Raw genomic sequence first — 15,630 nt, forward strand, 5'->3', positions numbered from 1 at the left:
TATGCTGAAGAGGCTTGGGGACAAAACATACACTTGACTCTCACCCTGTCCAGCGTAAAACCAGTTGCTATCACCCGCTGCTGTTCGCACTCTGGTCTGCTGTTGACAGAGACTTGCAATGAGTTCAACGAGATGCTTTGGAATCCCCACGTCTGTTGGAATCCTCCGAGGATAGTCAGGTCGGAGGGTACTGAACACTTTTGAGTCGTCAATGAAACACGATTAGTGGGAGATTATACTTCCTGCACTTTTCAATGATGCAACAGATGTTCACACTTTGATCATGCATGCCTCATCCCTCTCTGAAATCATCCTGTTGTGATGGAAGTTCTGCTTTTATCCTTTGCTTTGTGCAATCCTGGATTATCTAGAGCAAAACTTGGCTTGTGTGCGACAACAAGATGATACTATTCTTATTACACTTATGTAATCTTTCTTTGGTAAGGGCAGAAAGATTGGATTCCCTTTGTCCAGCCAATTTCTAGTCATCCACACAGCACTGCAAATTTACCACAAGATCAATAATGCAGTCACCAATAACTTCAACAGTTTTGCTGGTACACTATCTACCCATGGTGCTTTCCTTGGCTTCGCTTTCACAATAGCATGCACGATTTGCTCTCCCAGGATCCATGGCTCCACCTCCATACTCTCCTTTCTGTATTACAGAGTGGCTCTAAGGAGGGATACAGATTGGCACAATAATATCTCCACTGAGATTTGATAACATCACTTTCAGTGAGGGTTCCACCATCATGATCTCTTATTGTGTCTGCTGACAGGGAAAATTTTTGTAAGTCTAACCACTCTAAACATACCTTTTGTTTCCTCGTTTTGGCTCTCAACCTCTGTGCATTTTGCCCTTCTGTATTTGCTCGTCTCATCTAATCTGCTTTTGGAGGTGTAGGCTCAGTTCTTTGTACTCGCACCTTTGTTTTTCAGTCTCTAAGCCATTCTTTTTCACTCTACATTGTTATTCTGCCAGCTCAAACATCATCTCTGTCAGCCACGCTGCATCCAATGCTGACTTTTCAGAATATGTGCTTTGGCAGCTTTGAGCATGAGTTTTCATTTTATTCCAAAGTGAGTTTGGGGTGTTCTCCTCTTTCTCCTGTACCAATGCCTCAAACCTGTTCTGGACAGAAGTCCCATAGTTTTCGCTGATTCTGGACAGATCCAAACGTAGTAGACCTGCCAAACATCTTATCTTTCAAGTTTTCATTTTATGTTTGAGGCTAACAACTGACTGCCTGACCCACACAGTGTGCACTCAGGAAAGTCTATCCATTAGACCATGATGCTTCCCAGGGGTTTCCAGGGCTGTGAGGCACCTTGCTACCACCTCCCCTTGTCTGTGCCTGCTGTGGGTCAGTTCCAACACCATCAGCCTCTGACAACACAAGCACTGCCCTCCAGGTCTCCGTAGGCACTACTCTCTCTTCACAGGTCAACGAGAAGCATACACCAACCCTCAAGTCCTCCAGGCATCTTGCTGCAGTGCCCCATCCTTGATGCACTGGACATTTACAGAATTCTCAGATCCTCTGTTCCCAAAAGAACCAAGACACCTCAGCTTACCAGATACACTAGAGAACTCAGCTCTGCTTAGATTTGTTGGCAGCTAAAGCAAGTTTAACAAAGAACAGAGATTCAAATGTACTGGAAAGAAAAGGTTACATATAAAACACAATCATAACTTGCATACTATAGCCTAAACTTAACTCACAAGATGCCCTGCTGTCTAACTGTGACCCTAAGAGCCACTGGCAGAGGGCCCACTGTAGTGTAACTCATATCAGGCCTGACATACTCATTACACTCAACACACTGAAGTTGCAGCATGTCTAAAAGGCGTCATGTAAGATATCACCCATACACTGGTGACCCACTGGTCACAGAAATCATTGTGTGAGGTATGTATGGGTAGTGCACTAAGAGTAACGTGTGGGAGCTGGAAATACGTTCTTAAAATGCCTTTGGGAGGCAGCGCATATGTGGAGCCTATCCTAGGCAAAGGAATGTGGATTCTGCTGTCTGACTGGAGGCAAAGGACAATGGAAGTTTCTTTCCATATCCAGTAAACAAAGCCAACAAGCAGCAGTTTAGTAAGAACACCGGAGGACAAAGTCTGCACCCCAGGACAACTTCCTGGCTCTTGAGGCACAGACAATGGGTAATATAAAAGGAGCAATTAGACATCTGAGTTCTCGATCACTTGGGGAACAGCACCATTTTATTCTGTGAACAGTGGCTCCCCTGCCCTGGAGGGCTGGAGATGCTGGTAACTTGATGTGAGTAAGAAAACTGCTTAGGCCAAGACTGCAACTTGCTACGATTAAGCTTTAGTCACTAGAAAGCGTGCTTTATTTTGTTTCATCTGTAACCATACCTCTCTTTCTCTTGCTTAGTATCACTTAGATCTCTGTCCTTTGTTGTTAAACTTACTCTTGTTTTATTACAAAACCCTCTCAGTGCTGTGTATTAAAGTGAAGTGTGAGTCTTCAGGCTGACCTAACAGGCTGGTGTGCTCGGTCTCTTTGGAGGCAGCAAATCTAATAATTTCCATGTGTCCAGCGAGAGGGTCTGAACACTGCAGAGACACATCTCTGGGGGAACTCAGATTGTTACCTGCAAGGCAAGCAGCATCTTGAAGAGTTTGCTGGCAAGGCAGACAGGCTTGTGTGTCAGGGAGCTGATACAGCTTAGTGGCAGCAAAGCTCTCACTTGCTGAGGAAGAGGGGTAACAAGTGGTTCACAGCCCTAGATGTCCTGAGCAGGATGTCACACTAATTAAATCTATCTTACCCAAATTCTTCTCCCAGAGTTTCTCCTGGCTGTGATCCTTTTTAATGAAACAAACCCACTGTCAACTTACCTCCTAGGTGAAAGATGCAGATTGAGTCTCTGTAGCTGCAGTTATAGTCCGAAAAATCCATTGTTTTCACTTGCAAACAGGATAAGCCTGCTTGTGTTTTCCTGTCTGTAATTTCCCCTGGAGACTTTGCAATCACTTGATTAGCATTTCACTCAGAGTGTAAATATCCCCTGTAAATACTTCACAATGAAGTATACAATACTCAATTTACATGTAGACAGACAAACTTCTGCCTGAAAGAGACTTGTTTACCACTTCTGGTGGCTGGCCCCACCTCACAGACCTTATAAAGATGATTTCCAGCATATGAGTACACACACCCCTTACATATTATCTGTACATACATTTCGCAATGACTATGATGACCAGTGTGACACAGGCTTTCAGTAGAGACCTTACACAACACTGTGGTGAACTCGTACGTAGATCCCAGACCCAGGGGATCTCTGGAAGCCTTACGCACTCAGTGTCCTCTGGCAGTCAGCATCAAGAGCTCCCTGAGACAAACACTCAATCTCCTTCATTGCTGCATTGTTACCAAGTCAATTTGGTTCCTAGCCATACTGTCAGGTGACATCCACATGCATAACATCTAGGGTGTTGGGTGAAGATGGTGTTTGTAAGGACCAACTGATTACAGCAGCAGAATTCAACTAAACCCCTTCCTCTCTCCTTTTGTAAACCCAGACCACTGTTTCCCACTACTTCTTTATGAGAGCTTACAGCTCCAACTTTCACATTCAGGTCCTCAATCACAAAGGAGATCTCTTTGCTTGGCGTTTTAATGAGCGTCTTCCTAAGCCACTCTCAGAATCCTGCGCTGGGGACTGCACCTTGCTGTGGTGGGAAGGCTTGTACAATTTTAAGATCACACAAAATCAAATGACCCAAAGCCATCTACTGGGCACACAGCTATTCCAAGTAACCGTATGGCCTATCACTGTGTCCCCCTGCTGCATCTTACCTTTCACTACGCTTACAGTAAGCAACTGTCTTACCATGTGTCTGTGCAGTGCTCAGTGAAACAGGGCCCAATCCAAATTAAGGTCCTGGGGTACTATCATAATCCAGATAATGGACCTGATGAAGACTATTACATACATTCATTTTCTGTGCAGAAAATACCACCTTCTCTACAAACACAGCAGAGGCCCCTAAAACAGGAGTCTGTGGAAAGGAAAAGATCCATTCACATGTGTTGCAACAAGGTTATCAGTTAACCAGGAAGACCAATCCAACAATACAGCAGTGTACTGGGCCAAGTTCAGGTGCCCCTAACCCCGATGTTTAGGAAAGAGCTGGGTCTCCTTACTCGTATTGGCTGGTGTAGATGAACTTCATCAAGATGAGCTCTTGCATGTGCTCATGGAAGATATCCTCCAGAGTCCGGCCCCATTCTTCCCTCAGCCACGTCCGGAATTCCTGCAGCGCATACAGAGGAGAGACATGTAAAACCAATGAGCCACTCACAGACAATTTATAATTGGGACGGTGCCTTAGCTGCACAGCATCACTCTTGGCCTTGCAACAAAATTCACGTAGACAGTCAGCGAGGAAAAAGCCCATGCGCCCAGCTGGTTATGGAAACAAAAATACCTACTACTTTATACAGTCCTTCTCATCCCCCACCCTCACGGCCCTTCATGAAAGGGGAGCAGGACCACTACCCCAATGTGAATGACAAAGAAACTGGAGCACAGAGTGGAAGTGACTTGTCAGACTGGGAATGGGACCCAAGTCCTTGTTGTCTCGGTCCTGATCCCATCCCCTGGATCATGCTACATGGTGTATTGATCATCAGAAAGGAGGAAGACTCAAAAACACTAAAAGATTGAGGAAAATAAAATTCCATTGACTTGTAGAATTTGTGCTCCTAAATCCCAGGCTCTGGGAAACCTGTCTCAACAGCAGCTCTGAGCAATCTCTGAAAAGCTACTACTTTAAGGTGAGTTACAATTTCATGACAACAAGCATCCCTACTGAAGATATCAGCCTCTCAAGCGATCTTCTGAACCTGCATTCTTTACCTTCTAAATACAGAACCACCAGTTACTACGCTCTCTCTCACACTTACCCAACACACTGTTTCCAAAGGACTGTACGCACATTATTCATCTGCTTTGGAACTGACCAAAAACTTACCTCTGCAATACATCAGTCCTCTACCAGTAAATCACTGGGGGGGAAAGGTTGGTTTTTTAGCTTCACAGATGGAACAGTTTCAAGTATGAAAACTCAGAGTCAGATTTTAGCTAGATGGACTCCTAACTGAACTTCTCAGCAATGAGCATCCCTACACTGTGCAGCAGTTAACAGAGAAGCTCTCTCATGACACATCTGCTTTTTCCTCTTGACAGGCAGAGCTGCTGTATTTAATTATATTACTCCTGCACTGCTAACCAAGGTTTTAATCCCTCAGCTCGGCAGACAGGCAGTAAAAGGAGCAGCTCTTACCATAATTACAAGAAAACAAGGCACGCAAGCATGACTGATATTTAATATCGTGCCTGTTTGTGACAGGCCTAACTTCACACAGGTCTCAGCACCCTGTGAGAGCTGTGAAGAACGTGAAGGCTGCTTGCCTTATTCCAGACTGGGCCGCCGAACCGCAATCCGAGGGGTCTGACATGGCATAGGAAGAACAAGGACACTGTGGTCCAAATCTTGCCACATGCTGAGAAGCGAGTGGGGAACTGAGAATTGCTCATTGTCTTGTAACCTTGGCACACAGACAGAAACGGTCCTTCTCGCACTCCGTTGTGTTTGGCTATTGCAGCACATATGGTGCGGCAAAGCAACCAATAGTGCTCCAGTATTACAGAGGTCTCCCAAAAAGGTGGCTGTATAGTCTGAGTACTGAGCTGGTCCGCTGAACTGGAGAGTGAAGCCAAGCCTTACCCAGTAGCAGAAGAGGTTCCTTTGGATCATGCAATACACAACACAAATATGCATGTGATGATTTTCAAAGGGCAGCCCAAGGGCTAAGTGCAGCCCGTCCCTGACGGTCTCCCTGCAATAGCAGGAGGAGGATAAATTTGGTCCGCTACAAGTTTTACCAAGGGCAAATTCAAACCACAAGTTATTTCTATCCATTAGAAAAGCCCCAAGAACAGAAATTGCCACTGATCAGCCAGCTGTGTTTTTTCCCCAATACCTGTAAAATTACACACAAGTGGGTGCCTTAGGAGTCATATCCCAGCTCCCATCATGACCACCCAGATCACAAAGATTTGGGACCTGACAGTAACACCACACCCTGCTGAGCCTCACGAACACAGTTAACCCCAGTGTATTTAGATGACTAGGCAAGTGACACACTCTTTCTGGCCAGGCTGGAAGGGACGCTGTTACCTCTTGCCTTCCTCCTGACATTCGATGGTGATCTGTCTGGTTGCACTTCGTGGAGAACTCGTCCTTCTTTACGATCTGCAGTTATTGGGGAGGAGAGCTCAAGTTAGCAGCAGACGGATGTAGCAACGTAACAAAGGCTGCATCAAACAGAATCCTAATGCGACACACTGGATGGCAAGATTTACGCAGTTGCCAACCCCTCCAGGCTGCACTGATGAAACAGTGGGACTCCACAGGTGATGGCTAGAGATAATGGAGACAAAGGCTGAAGCACTCGATGCAGCAGCTCCATGCTCTGAGGAAAGGGAGCGAGTTGGCGTCATTCCAAGGGAGATTCCCAATGTCAAGCTGCCTTCCGCATTTAAGCCTCTTGTTTCAAGGAGCAGGATCTCCCTAGAATTTGTTCCTTAAACATCCCACCTACCCCATGGCTTATCCCAAGTACCCTCCCCAAGGCCCCTACATGGGATGACATGTCACTTGACACGTCAGTGCATGGGATCATTTATATACACTCCTTCCCTTGACTCCCCCACCATACTTTATAACTGGTGCCCCCACGCTGGCTGATCTATCCTCTCCAATGCAGGGGCACCAACTGAAAGCAAGGCCTCAATGTGCTATCAGCCTAGAGATCAGAACTGATCAAGAGATGGCCTAAATCAGTGGCTCTCAACTTTTTCAGACTACTGTGCCCCTTTCAGGAGTCTGATTTGTCTTGTGTACCCCCAAGTTTCACCTCACTTAAAAACTACTTGCTTATAAAATCAGCCATAAAAATGCAAAAAAAGTGTCATAGCACAGTATTGCCGACTTTCTCATTTTTACGATATAATTATAAATCAGTTGGAATGTAAATATTGTACTTATGTTTCAGTGTATAGTATATAGAGCAGTATAAATAAGTCATTGTCTGAATGAAATTTTAGTTTGCACTGACTTTGCTAGTGTTTTTAGGTAGCTTTTTGTAAAACTAGATGAGTTCAAGTATCCCCCGGGGTATGCGTACCCCTGGTTAAGAACCACTGGCCTAAACAATCCCTTGCAGTCACTAAAGGAAAGCCAATTGAGCAGATGCACAGAGAAAAGCCTTGCACGTGACCCATCACGGTAGTGACGTCACATTCTCAACCACTGGGTACTTTTGTTTACAGGCCCAGGGGATACAAACTCTTCCTCAGTGCCTGGTGCCCAGGTTAAGCATCCAGACTCACCTGCGTGTGGGGAGGGGAGGGAGGCACAGGCTGGAGCTCACCTGGACATGGCCATTGTGTGGCCCCTTGTGGCCGTACATACACTCGACAGTCGCACTTTTCCTCTCCATTAAGTGAATCCGGAAAAGGGGCTTGAACCTCATTGGGTCATCCACATGAGGGTCATGAGGGGGCAAGTACATCCAGCCAATGATAAACAAGCCATCTACCTGCGAAGAGGTGGGAGAAGCAAATGGAGTCAATGCTCCCCCGTCCTTCATTCATTGGGCAGCAGCTGTTACCTCAGCCCCAGAACCTCTACAGTTAGGGAGCAAGGTGGTTCTCCCGCAGGACACTGAGGAGCTGTTCTCAACAATCAGATGCATTTACAGTGCTAGATAGCTCCTTTCTGATGCCCAGATCCCAGCCCAAATAGACACAGCGCAGCCTCTGTGAGGGGGAAGAATCACCCTTTATAGGGCTTTGTTTCATGGGATAAGCATTCACGTCTATTACTGCAAGCAGCTTGGTGCCAGATACACATTGGGCTCTGGAGAGCGACATTATGCTGAGGCTAGTCAAGCTTTAATTGGTTTGTGACGAGCTCATGCTGCCAGTGATTCTCTTACAGGGAGGACTTCTAGTCTCCATAATTATGTCTGGCTTTTGGATGATGAATTGTTGTGTGCTATTACTCACTGCCAGTAAGGAAAGCAATGATCCCCTTCACTTGCTAAGACGCGTAAAAGAGCCAGCCTTTCTTTCTGCAAACCTCATTGAATCCTCACCCCACAAAGGTAAAGCGGCTTTGAAGAGCAAATATTCTTTAATGGAGATTTCTCCTGAAGACCCAAGGAGAGATCAGCACTGCAGTCTCTCTTCACAAGCTAACAGTATTGAACAACTAAACCGGTGGAACTCATTGCCAGGGGATGTGATGGCAAAAACCATAACTGGGTTAAAAAATACAACTAGGTCCATTGATGGCTATTAGCCAAGATGATCAGGAATGCAGTGCCATGCTTGGGGTGACTCTAAACATCGGAATGCTGGAAGCCATGAACGAGAGACAGGGTAGATCACTCCGAAACTGCCCTTCCCATGTACACTCCCCGTGGAACTCTGGTACGGTCATACTGCTGCAGCCAGATGCTCTTGATATAACGCTCTGGAACACATATTTCTACAAGAGAGCCTTGGGCTCAAAGGTTAACAAACTCAATGGGTTTAGTATGTTAAACTGGCCAACCCATGATCCTTGATGCAGAGGATATCAGAAGGCATCATGCAAGCCTCTATCCTCAGCCTCTCAGAGTAATCCCAATAATCCTAAATCCAGAGAGGCAAATGACATTCAGCAGCTCTTCTGCTTCTCTAGACTTGGTCTCATTGTGGTCCTAACCCAAAGCTCACTGAAGTCAGTGGAAACATTTCCATTGAATTCAGTGGCTTTGGATCAGGCCCAGCCAGTATCGTTATGTCTGATGTACTGCTCTTCAGGGACTAGTCACTCTGCAGGTAAACGTATCACGTACTGTGGCAACGAGGCTATGAGGCAGCCAAGGTACCTGCATATGGAGCATCTTAACCAAACTCTTCCTAATGCAACGCAGTGAACGCCAACTTATGCCAAAGGCAGAAGCATAAAAGTTTTAAAGGAGCTTGTATGAAATCGTTGCCAGAAGCTGATGCAACAAACCTCTAGCACATCTCTGTACTCACCACCACGTTCAGCAGTCCCCCATATGGCCCAATGTCCGGCTGCCATAGTCCCAAGATGTGTCGGTATCGGTGCAGCACTAGGGAATAGGAGACAAAGCAAGACATTTCACAATGAACGCAGCAAGAGGGATTTGAGGGGAGAGGAGGAGGCTGCCATAAAACTGCACAGGTTGTCGACTGACACCCCCTCAAACAGGGTCCTTATTGGGGTTGGGAGAGAGAATCCCAGTTCTCCCAAACCCAGGGAGAGGGGCCAATTCTGAAGACTTTCAAAAAGCTGTCACATGAAGCCTACTGCAAACGCACACTATTCTCCTGCACAGCTTCACGCCCAGCTGGGAGCAGCGGTAAGAGCTAGCTTTTCAAGGATTTACAAAGGCAGAGATCCAAGGACCCAACTGGCGAATAACTTTCCATCAGAAAATCCTCTCATTGAGATCTGTCGATAGGCATCACATGCTCTGCTTGGAGCCTACAAGTGCAGGCTATCCACTTCCCTGACCACAAGTAAGATGCTCTCAACACCAGACAGCTCCGATTTCATAAAGGTGTGAATGCGGGGGGGGGATCCAGAACATACAAGTAGGGGAGAGCAGGGAAAGCAAACAGCGTTTGCTTTAAGAGACCATCCCCTTCTTGTCCTACCAGACAGACGCATCCCCATGCCTCCACTTAAGCACCTGATCCTCATCAGATTCAACCACTAAGATGGCAACTGGCAGCACACACATCACATAGCTCCTGAGCACAGCATCTGATGACCAGGTGTCATTACAGATTCGACACATACAGAAGACCTTGAAGAAATCTCAATAGGTTACTGCATTTCAACGTTCCCTCAAAGCTGCTCCCAAGCATCATGTACTGTACCATATCTTGTACTTTGGATCCCCATCTCGGAGCTAGTTAAGATTTAAATCCTATGGAAAAAGGGGGCAGAAGTAAGAAAGTTTTCCACAAACTGCAAACACAGGTGATTCTTTGAACACTGATACATACAGCCTGCTGCAGACAGGAGTCATAAGGAACTGAAGGTGTCCACATCATCATATGCCGGCCTTCCGTGGAGAACACAGAGGCTGTTCATCTCAGATTCTAAACATAAGCATCAGCTGACCCATAATATGAGAGTACATTTACACGAACAAAGGACATAGGACTGGAAGGGACCTCCTGGGTCACCACGTCGAGCCCTCTCCATCGCAGGTAACCATGTCATCATAGGAGTAGAGAGGTTATTGTACCTCTGTATTTGGCACTGGTATGGCCACAGCTGGAATCCTGCATAAAGTTCTGGTGTTCACAATTGAAGGATGTTGATAAACTGGAGAGGGTTCAGAGAAGAGCCATAAGAATGATTAAGGGATTAGAAAACCTGCCTGATAGTGATAGACCCAAGGAGCTCAACCTATGTAGTTTAACAAAGAGAAGGTTAAGGGGTGACTTGATCTGTAAGTATCTACATGGAAAACAAATATTTTATAATGGGCTCTTCAGCTGAGCAGAGAAGGGTCTAACACGATCCAACGGCTGGAAGTTGAAGCTAGACAAATTCAGACCGGAAATTTTTAATTTACCTAGGCCAGACTGATCTGGAGTGAATCCTGTTACTGGAAGAGTTTAAGCCCAAAGTGGATGTGTTAAAAAGTAATTGTAAAGCACTACACAGGAATATTTTCATTATTTAAATGCCACAGCAAAGAGGTGTATTTGGGATCAAGGACACCGCCAAGGGCTGTTTAAATGCCAAACAGCCCCATGCTCGGGAAGAACTGGAAAGCGACAGGAGAAATAAGAAGTAGGAATGATTGGCCCAATTTCACTCAGCCCATGGAGTCAAACTCTAATAGCAAACTGCATGAAGGATACAAAGTGGATCAGATTTAAAATCGTCTAAGTGCAGTTACTATGCACATACCATTTAATACACAAGAAACCCCACTCACTGATACCTGCCTCCTCCACCTTGTTTGTGTACACAGCTGATAAACGCCAGTGGCTTTTAAGATTAGAACTGAAAACCTGACATTAAGCTGTTGAACGCAGACGGCGCTGAACTGGAGGAAGAAAAGCTCTTCCATTAGAACCATCTTCAGGGCTAATGCTCCAAATAAGAGTCTTGTCTTAATGCCAGACTTAAATATAAGAAAGTGCCTGTTCAAAAGAGGAGAGACTTGTATTGAACAAGGTTCATACACTTGGTTTCTGGGTAATCAGCCAGCTCCAGATTAGTTCAAGGAAGGCCATGTTTGCTTAGGGAAAGTGGCTGAGTCACGGCAACATCCAGATCAGTGAGTCTGACACAATCACCCTTGAACTTTGATTCAAATCTGTTCAGCCTTCCAATGGCAGGCAAATCTAACTGAGCAGTCAGAGGCTTAGATGCCCTCCTCTCGCCAGTAATGTCAACGGCTTTTTAACAGCTGTTCAGAGCCAGAAAACTCCCTGATCAGCTGAATGGGAATAGACTGTTGCCAGACAGACCCTGCAACCTGAGCAGCATTGAAAACTAACTGCAGTCTCCCCACCCCCTCCCTGGAACTTGCTAACAACCCCCTCTGGAGGCAGGCAAAGTGTCTCAGGTGGACAGTGGATGGTCTGAATCTTGGGGGGGGAGCTTTGTATTTTCTCCAGGAAAATGCTAACCTTTGGGCTTCATTTCAGATCGTGAGCAGCGCTGCAATGCCCAAGCCTCAGGCAGCCCAGCAGGTGAATTCCCTGCAGTCAAGACCTGGTTAGTTACAGCTCTGACGCCCACAAATGGGGGAGATTAGGGATGACCCTGCCAGATCTCTCCTGATTCTGGATGGAAGCACCACACCTCTCTCCTTTCCAATGGGCTCCCCTCCTCTCTTTGTGCCTCCAAAGAGGTGGGGAAGATAGAGATGCTCCCTAAGAAGGGGTCCCTTTGGGATATAGGCCCCTTTCCCCATCAAGGGGATCTGTGTTGGGATTTCCTTCTGGTGGTCCTGAGCCAGGTTCAGCTTTTCTGGCTCCAATGCATGCTGTCCCTGGTCAGGAGCGGTTACCTCTAGTAGGGTGATGGATGTGTCCAGTCTCAGCAGCTCATTCAAGTAGCCAACAAGGGGTGGCCAATTAGCATCAACTGTGGCAATGTCTGCAACAGAGGGCGTGTCTACACAGGGATGCTATTGTGAAGTGAGCTGGAGTGTGAGTTTAAAGCAGGATAGCTATTCCCTCATGTCGACAAACCCAAGGATGCATCTGCTGGAAACTGACCATGACCCACCGTTCACAGGGCCCTCAGGCAGCCATCAGATAGGAGGCCATTTGAAAAAGGGATTGTATCCAGTTGGGGAAGGGGCAGAAGGAGGCACAGTCGCCTAGCTTCCTTAGGAGGGAGTTTGCTTTGGCAAGCTCCAGTATCAGTGTTATCCAGCCATGGTCAGATAGGAGAAATACGGAGAACACTACTGAGCCCATCCAATGCAATTCAACCAAGAGAGATCTACGCAGCTGGGACATGCCAGAGAGAGAACAGCACACAGATGCTGTTATAGCCCTGGAGATATTCTTCAGAAGGGGATGGGGAACGCTTCAGATGCCATGAACATTAACTAAATATTCTCTCATCACCAGCATCTGGCTTCTACCACCTGGTTACTTTAAACACAAATACTGGAGTTTTCAGTGAAATCTGCAATCTCCAGAGTGAGGGGAGGGGAACAAATGAAAGGAAGCTAAATCAATGACCCATCACAGCTGTGTCTGCAATTCTTTAAGGCTCATCCGCAGGGGAAACAGGCATCAGACGGTGGTCATTTGGGAGGGTGGGGGGGACAACCAAGAAGTTCACCATTGGGGAACAGCCTGAAACACAACTTCAGAGCTGCTGAAAACAACACACTCGTTATATCAGTTATTCACTAAATCCGTAAAGCTATTCTGATTCCTGCTGGGCAGCTTGGCGTCCCCGTTTCACTTCCTTCCAGGTGGAGAACTGGGCTGGTGGGTGCATCAGAGGGTCCAACTCAGACATATCGCCACAGGTTCCTGTTATGAAATGGTCACTGCTTTGCCAGGCTACTTCACTCATTCTAGTTCATGTTGAAGTCATCAGCTCCAGGGCTGCTTCAAACCCTCTTTGGCTGGCTGAAACGCAATGGCTGCCTTTAAGGCTTTAGTGCAGGTGAGTCCATAGCATCCACACCACGTTAGCACATGCCATGAAACCGCACGCCCAAGCACCAGTGAGTTAGTATCTCCATCCTGCATTACCCTCCTCTGCAAAATAACCATGCTATCATCCCCAGACTGACAGCAGAGGTGGCTTTATACATACCCCCAAGGACAAAGCAAAACTGGTTTCTCTCACTCAGGTTCATTCATTAGATCAAAGTCCCACCATGTTCCAGACCCAGAGCATTAGACTCTTGGGCCTTGCTAGTCTTCCCTTGATACATTAATCGTGGTGAGAGTTATGTTTACTCATGGAGAAAGGACAGTTTGTTGGGCATAGATGCTCCACTGGAGAGTACATCACAGGCTCTGAAATACTATGGAGACCTGCTCTCTTTAGAGCTGTTTGCAGCGCAGGGCATGATATTCTGGCATACTGGGAAGTGTGCGAACAGAGCAGAGGACGGTACTGGGACTCTCATATTTTGCAACAATAAAGGCTGAATTTGTAGTTTTCCAATAGCACAAGGATGGCACCTGATTTGGATAAAGTGACATAAATCACATCATTCAGATCAAGTCTGAGTATGGCAAGCAGGAGTCTACAGTCTCTGTAGATCTATTCAGGTTCTTATACTGCATCCCTCACCATGGTATCAGAACACGCTCTCCATTAAAAGCAAAGGTGGCCATAGGCTAACTAGGCTTGGCAAAACACCCCGGGGGGGGGGGGGGGGAGGGAGGGAGGGAGAGTGGTTAGTTTTGGTTTTTTGTTTGTCTTTTTTTTACAATTTTGACTGTTATCAATATTTTTAAGCTTCTTTTTATTTTTCATCTGTTTAAATTTTCACAGCCATGCAAAATTTTGGGTTTTAAGCATTTTTCATTGAGTTAAATTTTCACAGTCACCAGAAATTATGGGAAGGGTCGGACAATATTTAATGACAACAGATGTTGAGATTCAAAAAGCCACACAAAGTTAACACACAAAATGTCAACATCACATGTCAAAAATATACAGAGAGTAAATATCTTTCAGTCAAACTAAGAAATTCTCAAGCAGCCTTTTCTCCTACTTTGCCTGTGTGTAAATTTCTTATCGGCATCATTGGAAATATTTTTCATTCGTTTGCATGTGTATGGTAGATAGTTTACCAATAAAACACTAATCTTTCCAAGCCTAACTACAGCACAGAACTTGGGGTCATGTTTGGACTGCAGGCTGCACTAGAAGGCACCAAGGTAAAGGTGATCCCTAATGTACTGCCTGTGAGCGAACCATAGCTGATTACTCCAGGGTAACTATTTTCAGTAAGCTACATGCACCCAAGGAAACTCGAGTTTAAAGGTCCCATAAGTAGCGGAATCATGGAGCTTTCTAGCATAAATTTTGATTCCTAAACAGGTTCAGATTTTCAGGGTGTACATAAGTGGAGACCCCAGTGCTCATTCACACACTGGCAGAGTTCACATTCTATCAAGGTTACATTTCAGGAGCTCTCCCTACAGAAGGAGGATAGGTCTATCAGTGGCTATTAGCCAAGACGATCTGGGATGCAAACCCATGCTCTGAGTCCCTAAACCTCTGACTGCCAAAAGCTGAGGATGGATCACTCAATAATTGCCCTGTTCCAGTCATTCCCTCTGAAGCATCTGGCACTGGGCACTGTCCAAAGACAGGACACTGAGCTAGACAGTATCATTGTCTGACCCAATATGGCCGTTCTTATAAAACTTCCCTTTGTTAGGATTAAATAAAAATCCTGAAGTCCAGAGTGTTTTTTAATTTTATTGGGGGGAGGGAGCAAGAAGGAATTCCCCTCTGTAAATGACATGCCTCCAGCAGTGATACCTGGGCTGCTGAAATCCAGTGATCTCCCACCTACATATCAGAGAGAGGGGGACTACAGTTCAGAGAAATCTATGGGAAAGTTTCAGAACTGACAACACTTAGACTCAGAGGGATGAATAAAGGGGACATATCTGCTCACACCCAAGAAAAAGCTAACCAGTAACACCCATGTTCCTAGTTTTGTCTATCTAGGGAAGTGGTTTCTCGGCTTGGGCCACTGCTGTGTGCTGACTGGTCCGCATGTGACATCCTCAGGGCCAGACAGGTAGTATTGGATGCGACCCACAATGGTAAATAGGTTGAGAAACGCTGATCTAGAGTCTGTTAGTGTCATTTCTGGGGCTGGACGGAATTGGCCCCAAGAGCAATGCAAGCAGCTCTCCTCCTTCTCCTAATGGCAAGCTGGAATGTGTTATCTCCACCGTACACCCAAGCCCACTGCCCTGGAGAGCATCTGCTACCTATGCCTAGTTAGTTTCCACCAGGGAAAACCATGA

At 46.1% G+C, this 15,630-nt stretch overlaps 1 protein-coding gene across 3 annotated transcripts in view; it reads right to left on the reverse strand.

Moving 5' to 3' along the window:
- FBXO31 (F-box protein 31) overlaps nucleotides 1–15,630 on the reverse strand; it is a 40,270-nt gene that overhangs the window by 12,410 nt on the left and 12,230 nt on the right. For 2 of the 3 annotated variants that reach the window (XM_074968877.1, XM_074968876.1), the window contains 4 exons: nucleotides 9,142–9,218; nucleotides 7,482–7,649; nucleotides 6,227–6,301; nucleotides 4,188–4,297 (listed from right to left, as the gene is read on the reverse strand). In XM_074968877.1, the coding sequence (XP_074824978.1) occupies nucleotides 4,188–4,297; nucleotides 6,227–6,301; nucleotides 7,482–7,649; nucleotides 9,142–9,218 (430 nt within the window). The remainder of the gene's footprint in view (nucleotides 1–4,187; nucleotides 4,298–6,226; nucleotides 6,302–7,481; nucleotides 7,650–9,141; nucleotides 9,219–15,630) is intronic. The other variant, XM_074968878.1, reaches the window with a different exon arrangement.

This window comes from Natator depressus, chromosome 12 (genome assembly GCF_965152275.1).
Source record: "Natator depressus isolate rNatDep1 chromosome 12, rNatDep2.hap1, whole genome shotgun sequence".
Classification (NCBI taxonomy): Eukaryota; Metazoa; Chordata; order Testudines; family Cheloniidae; genus Natator; species Natator depressus.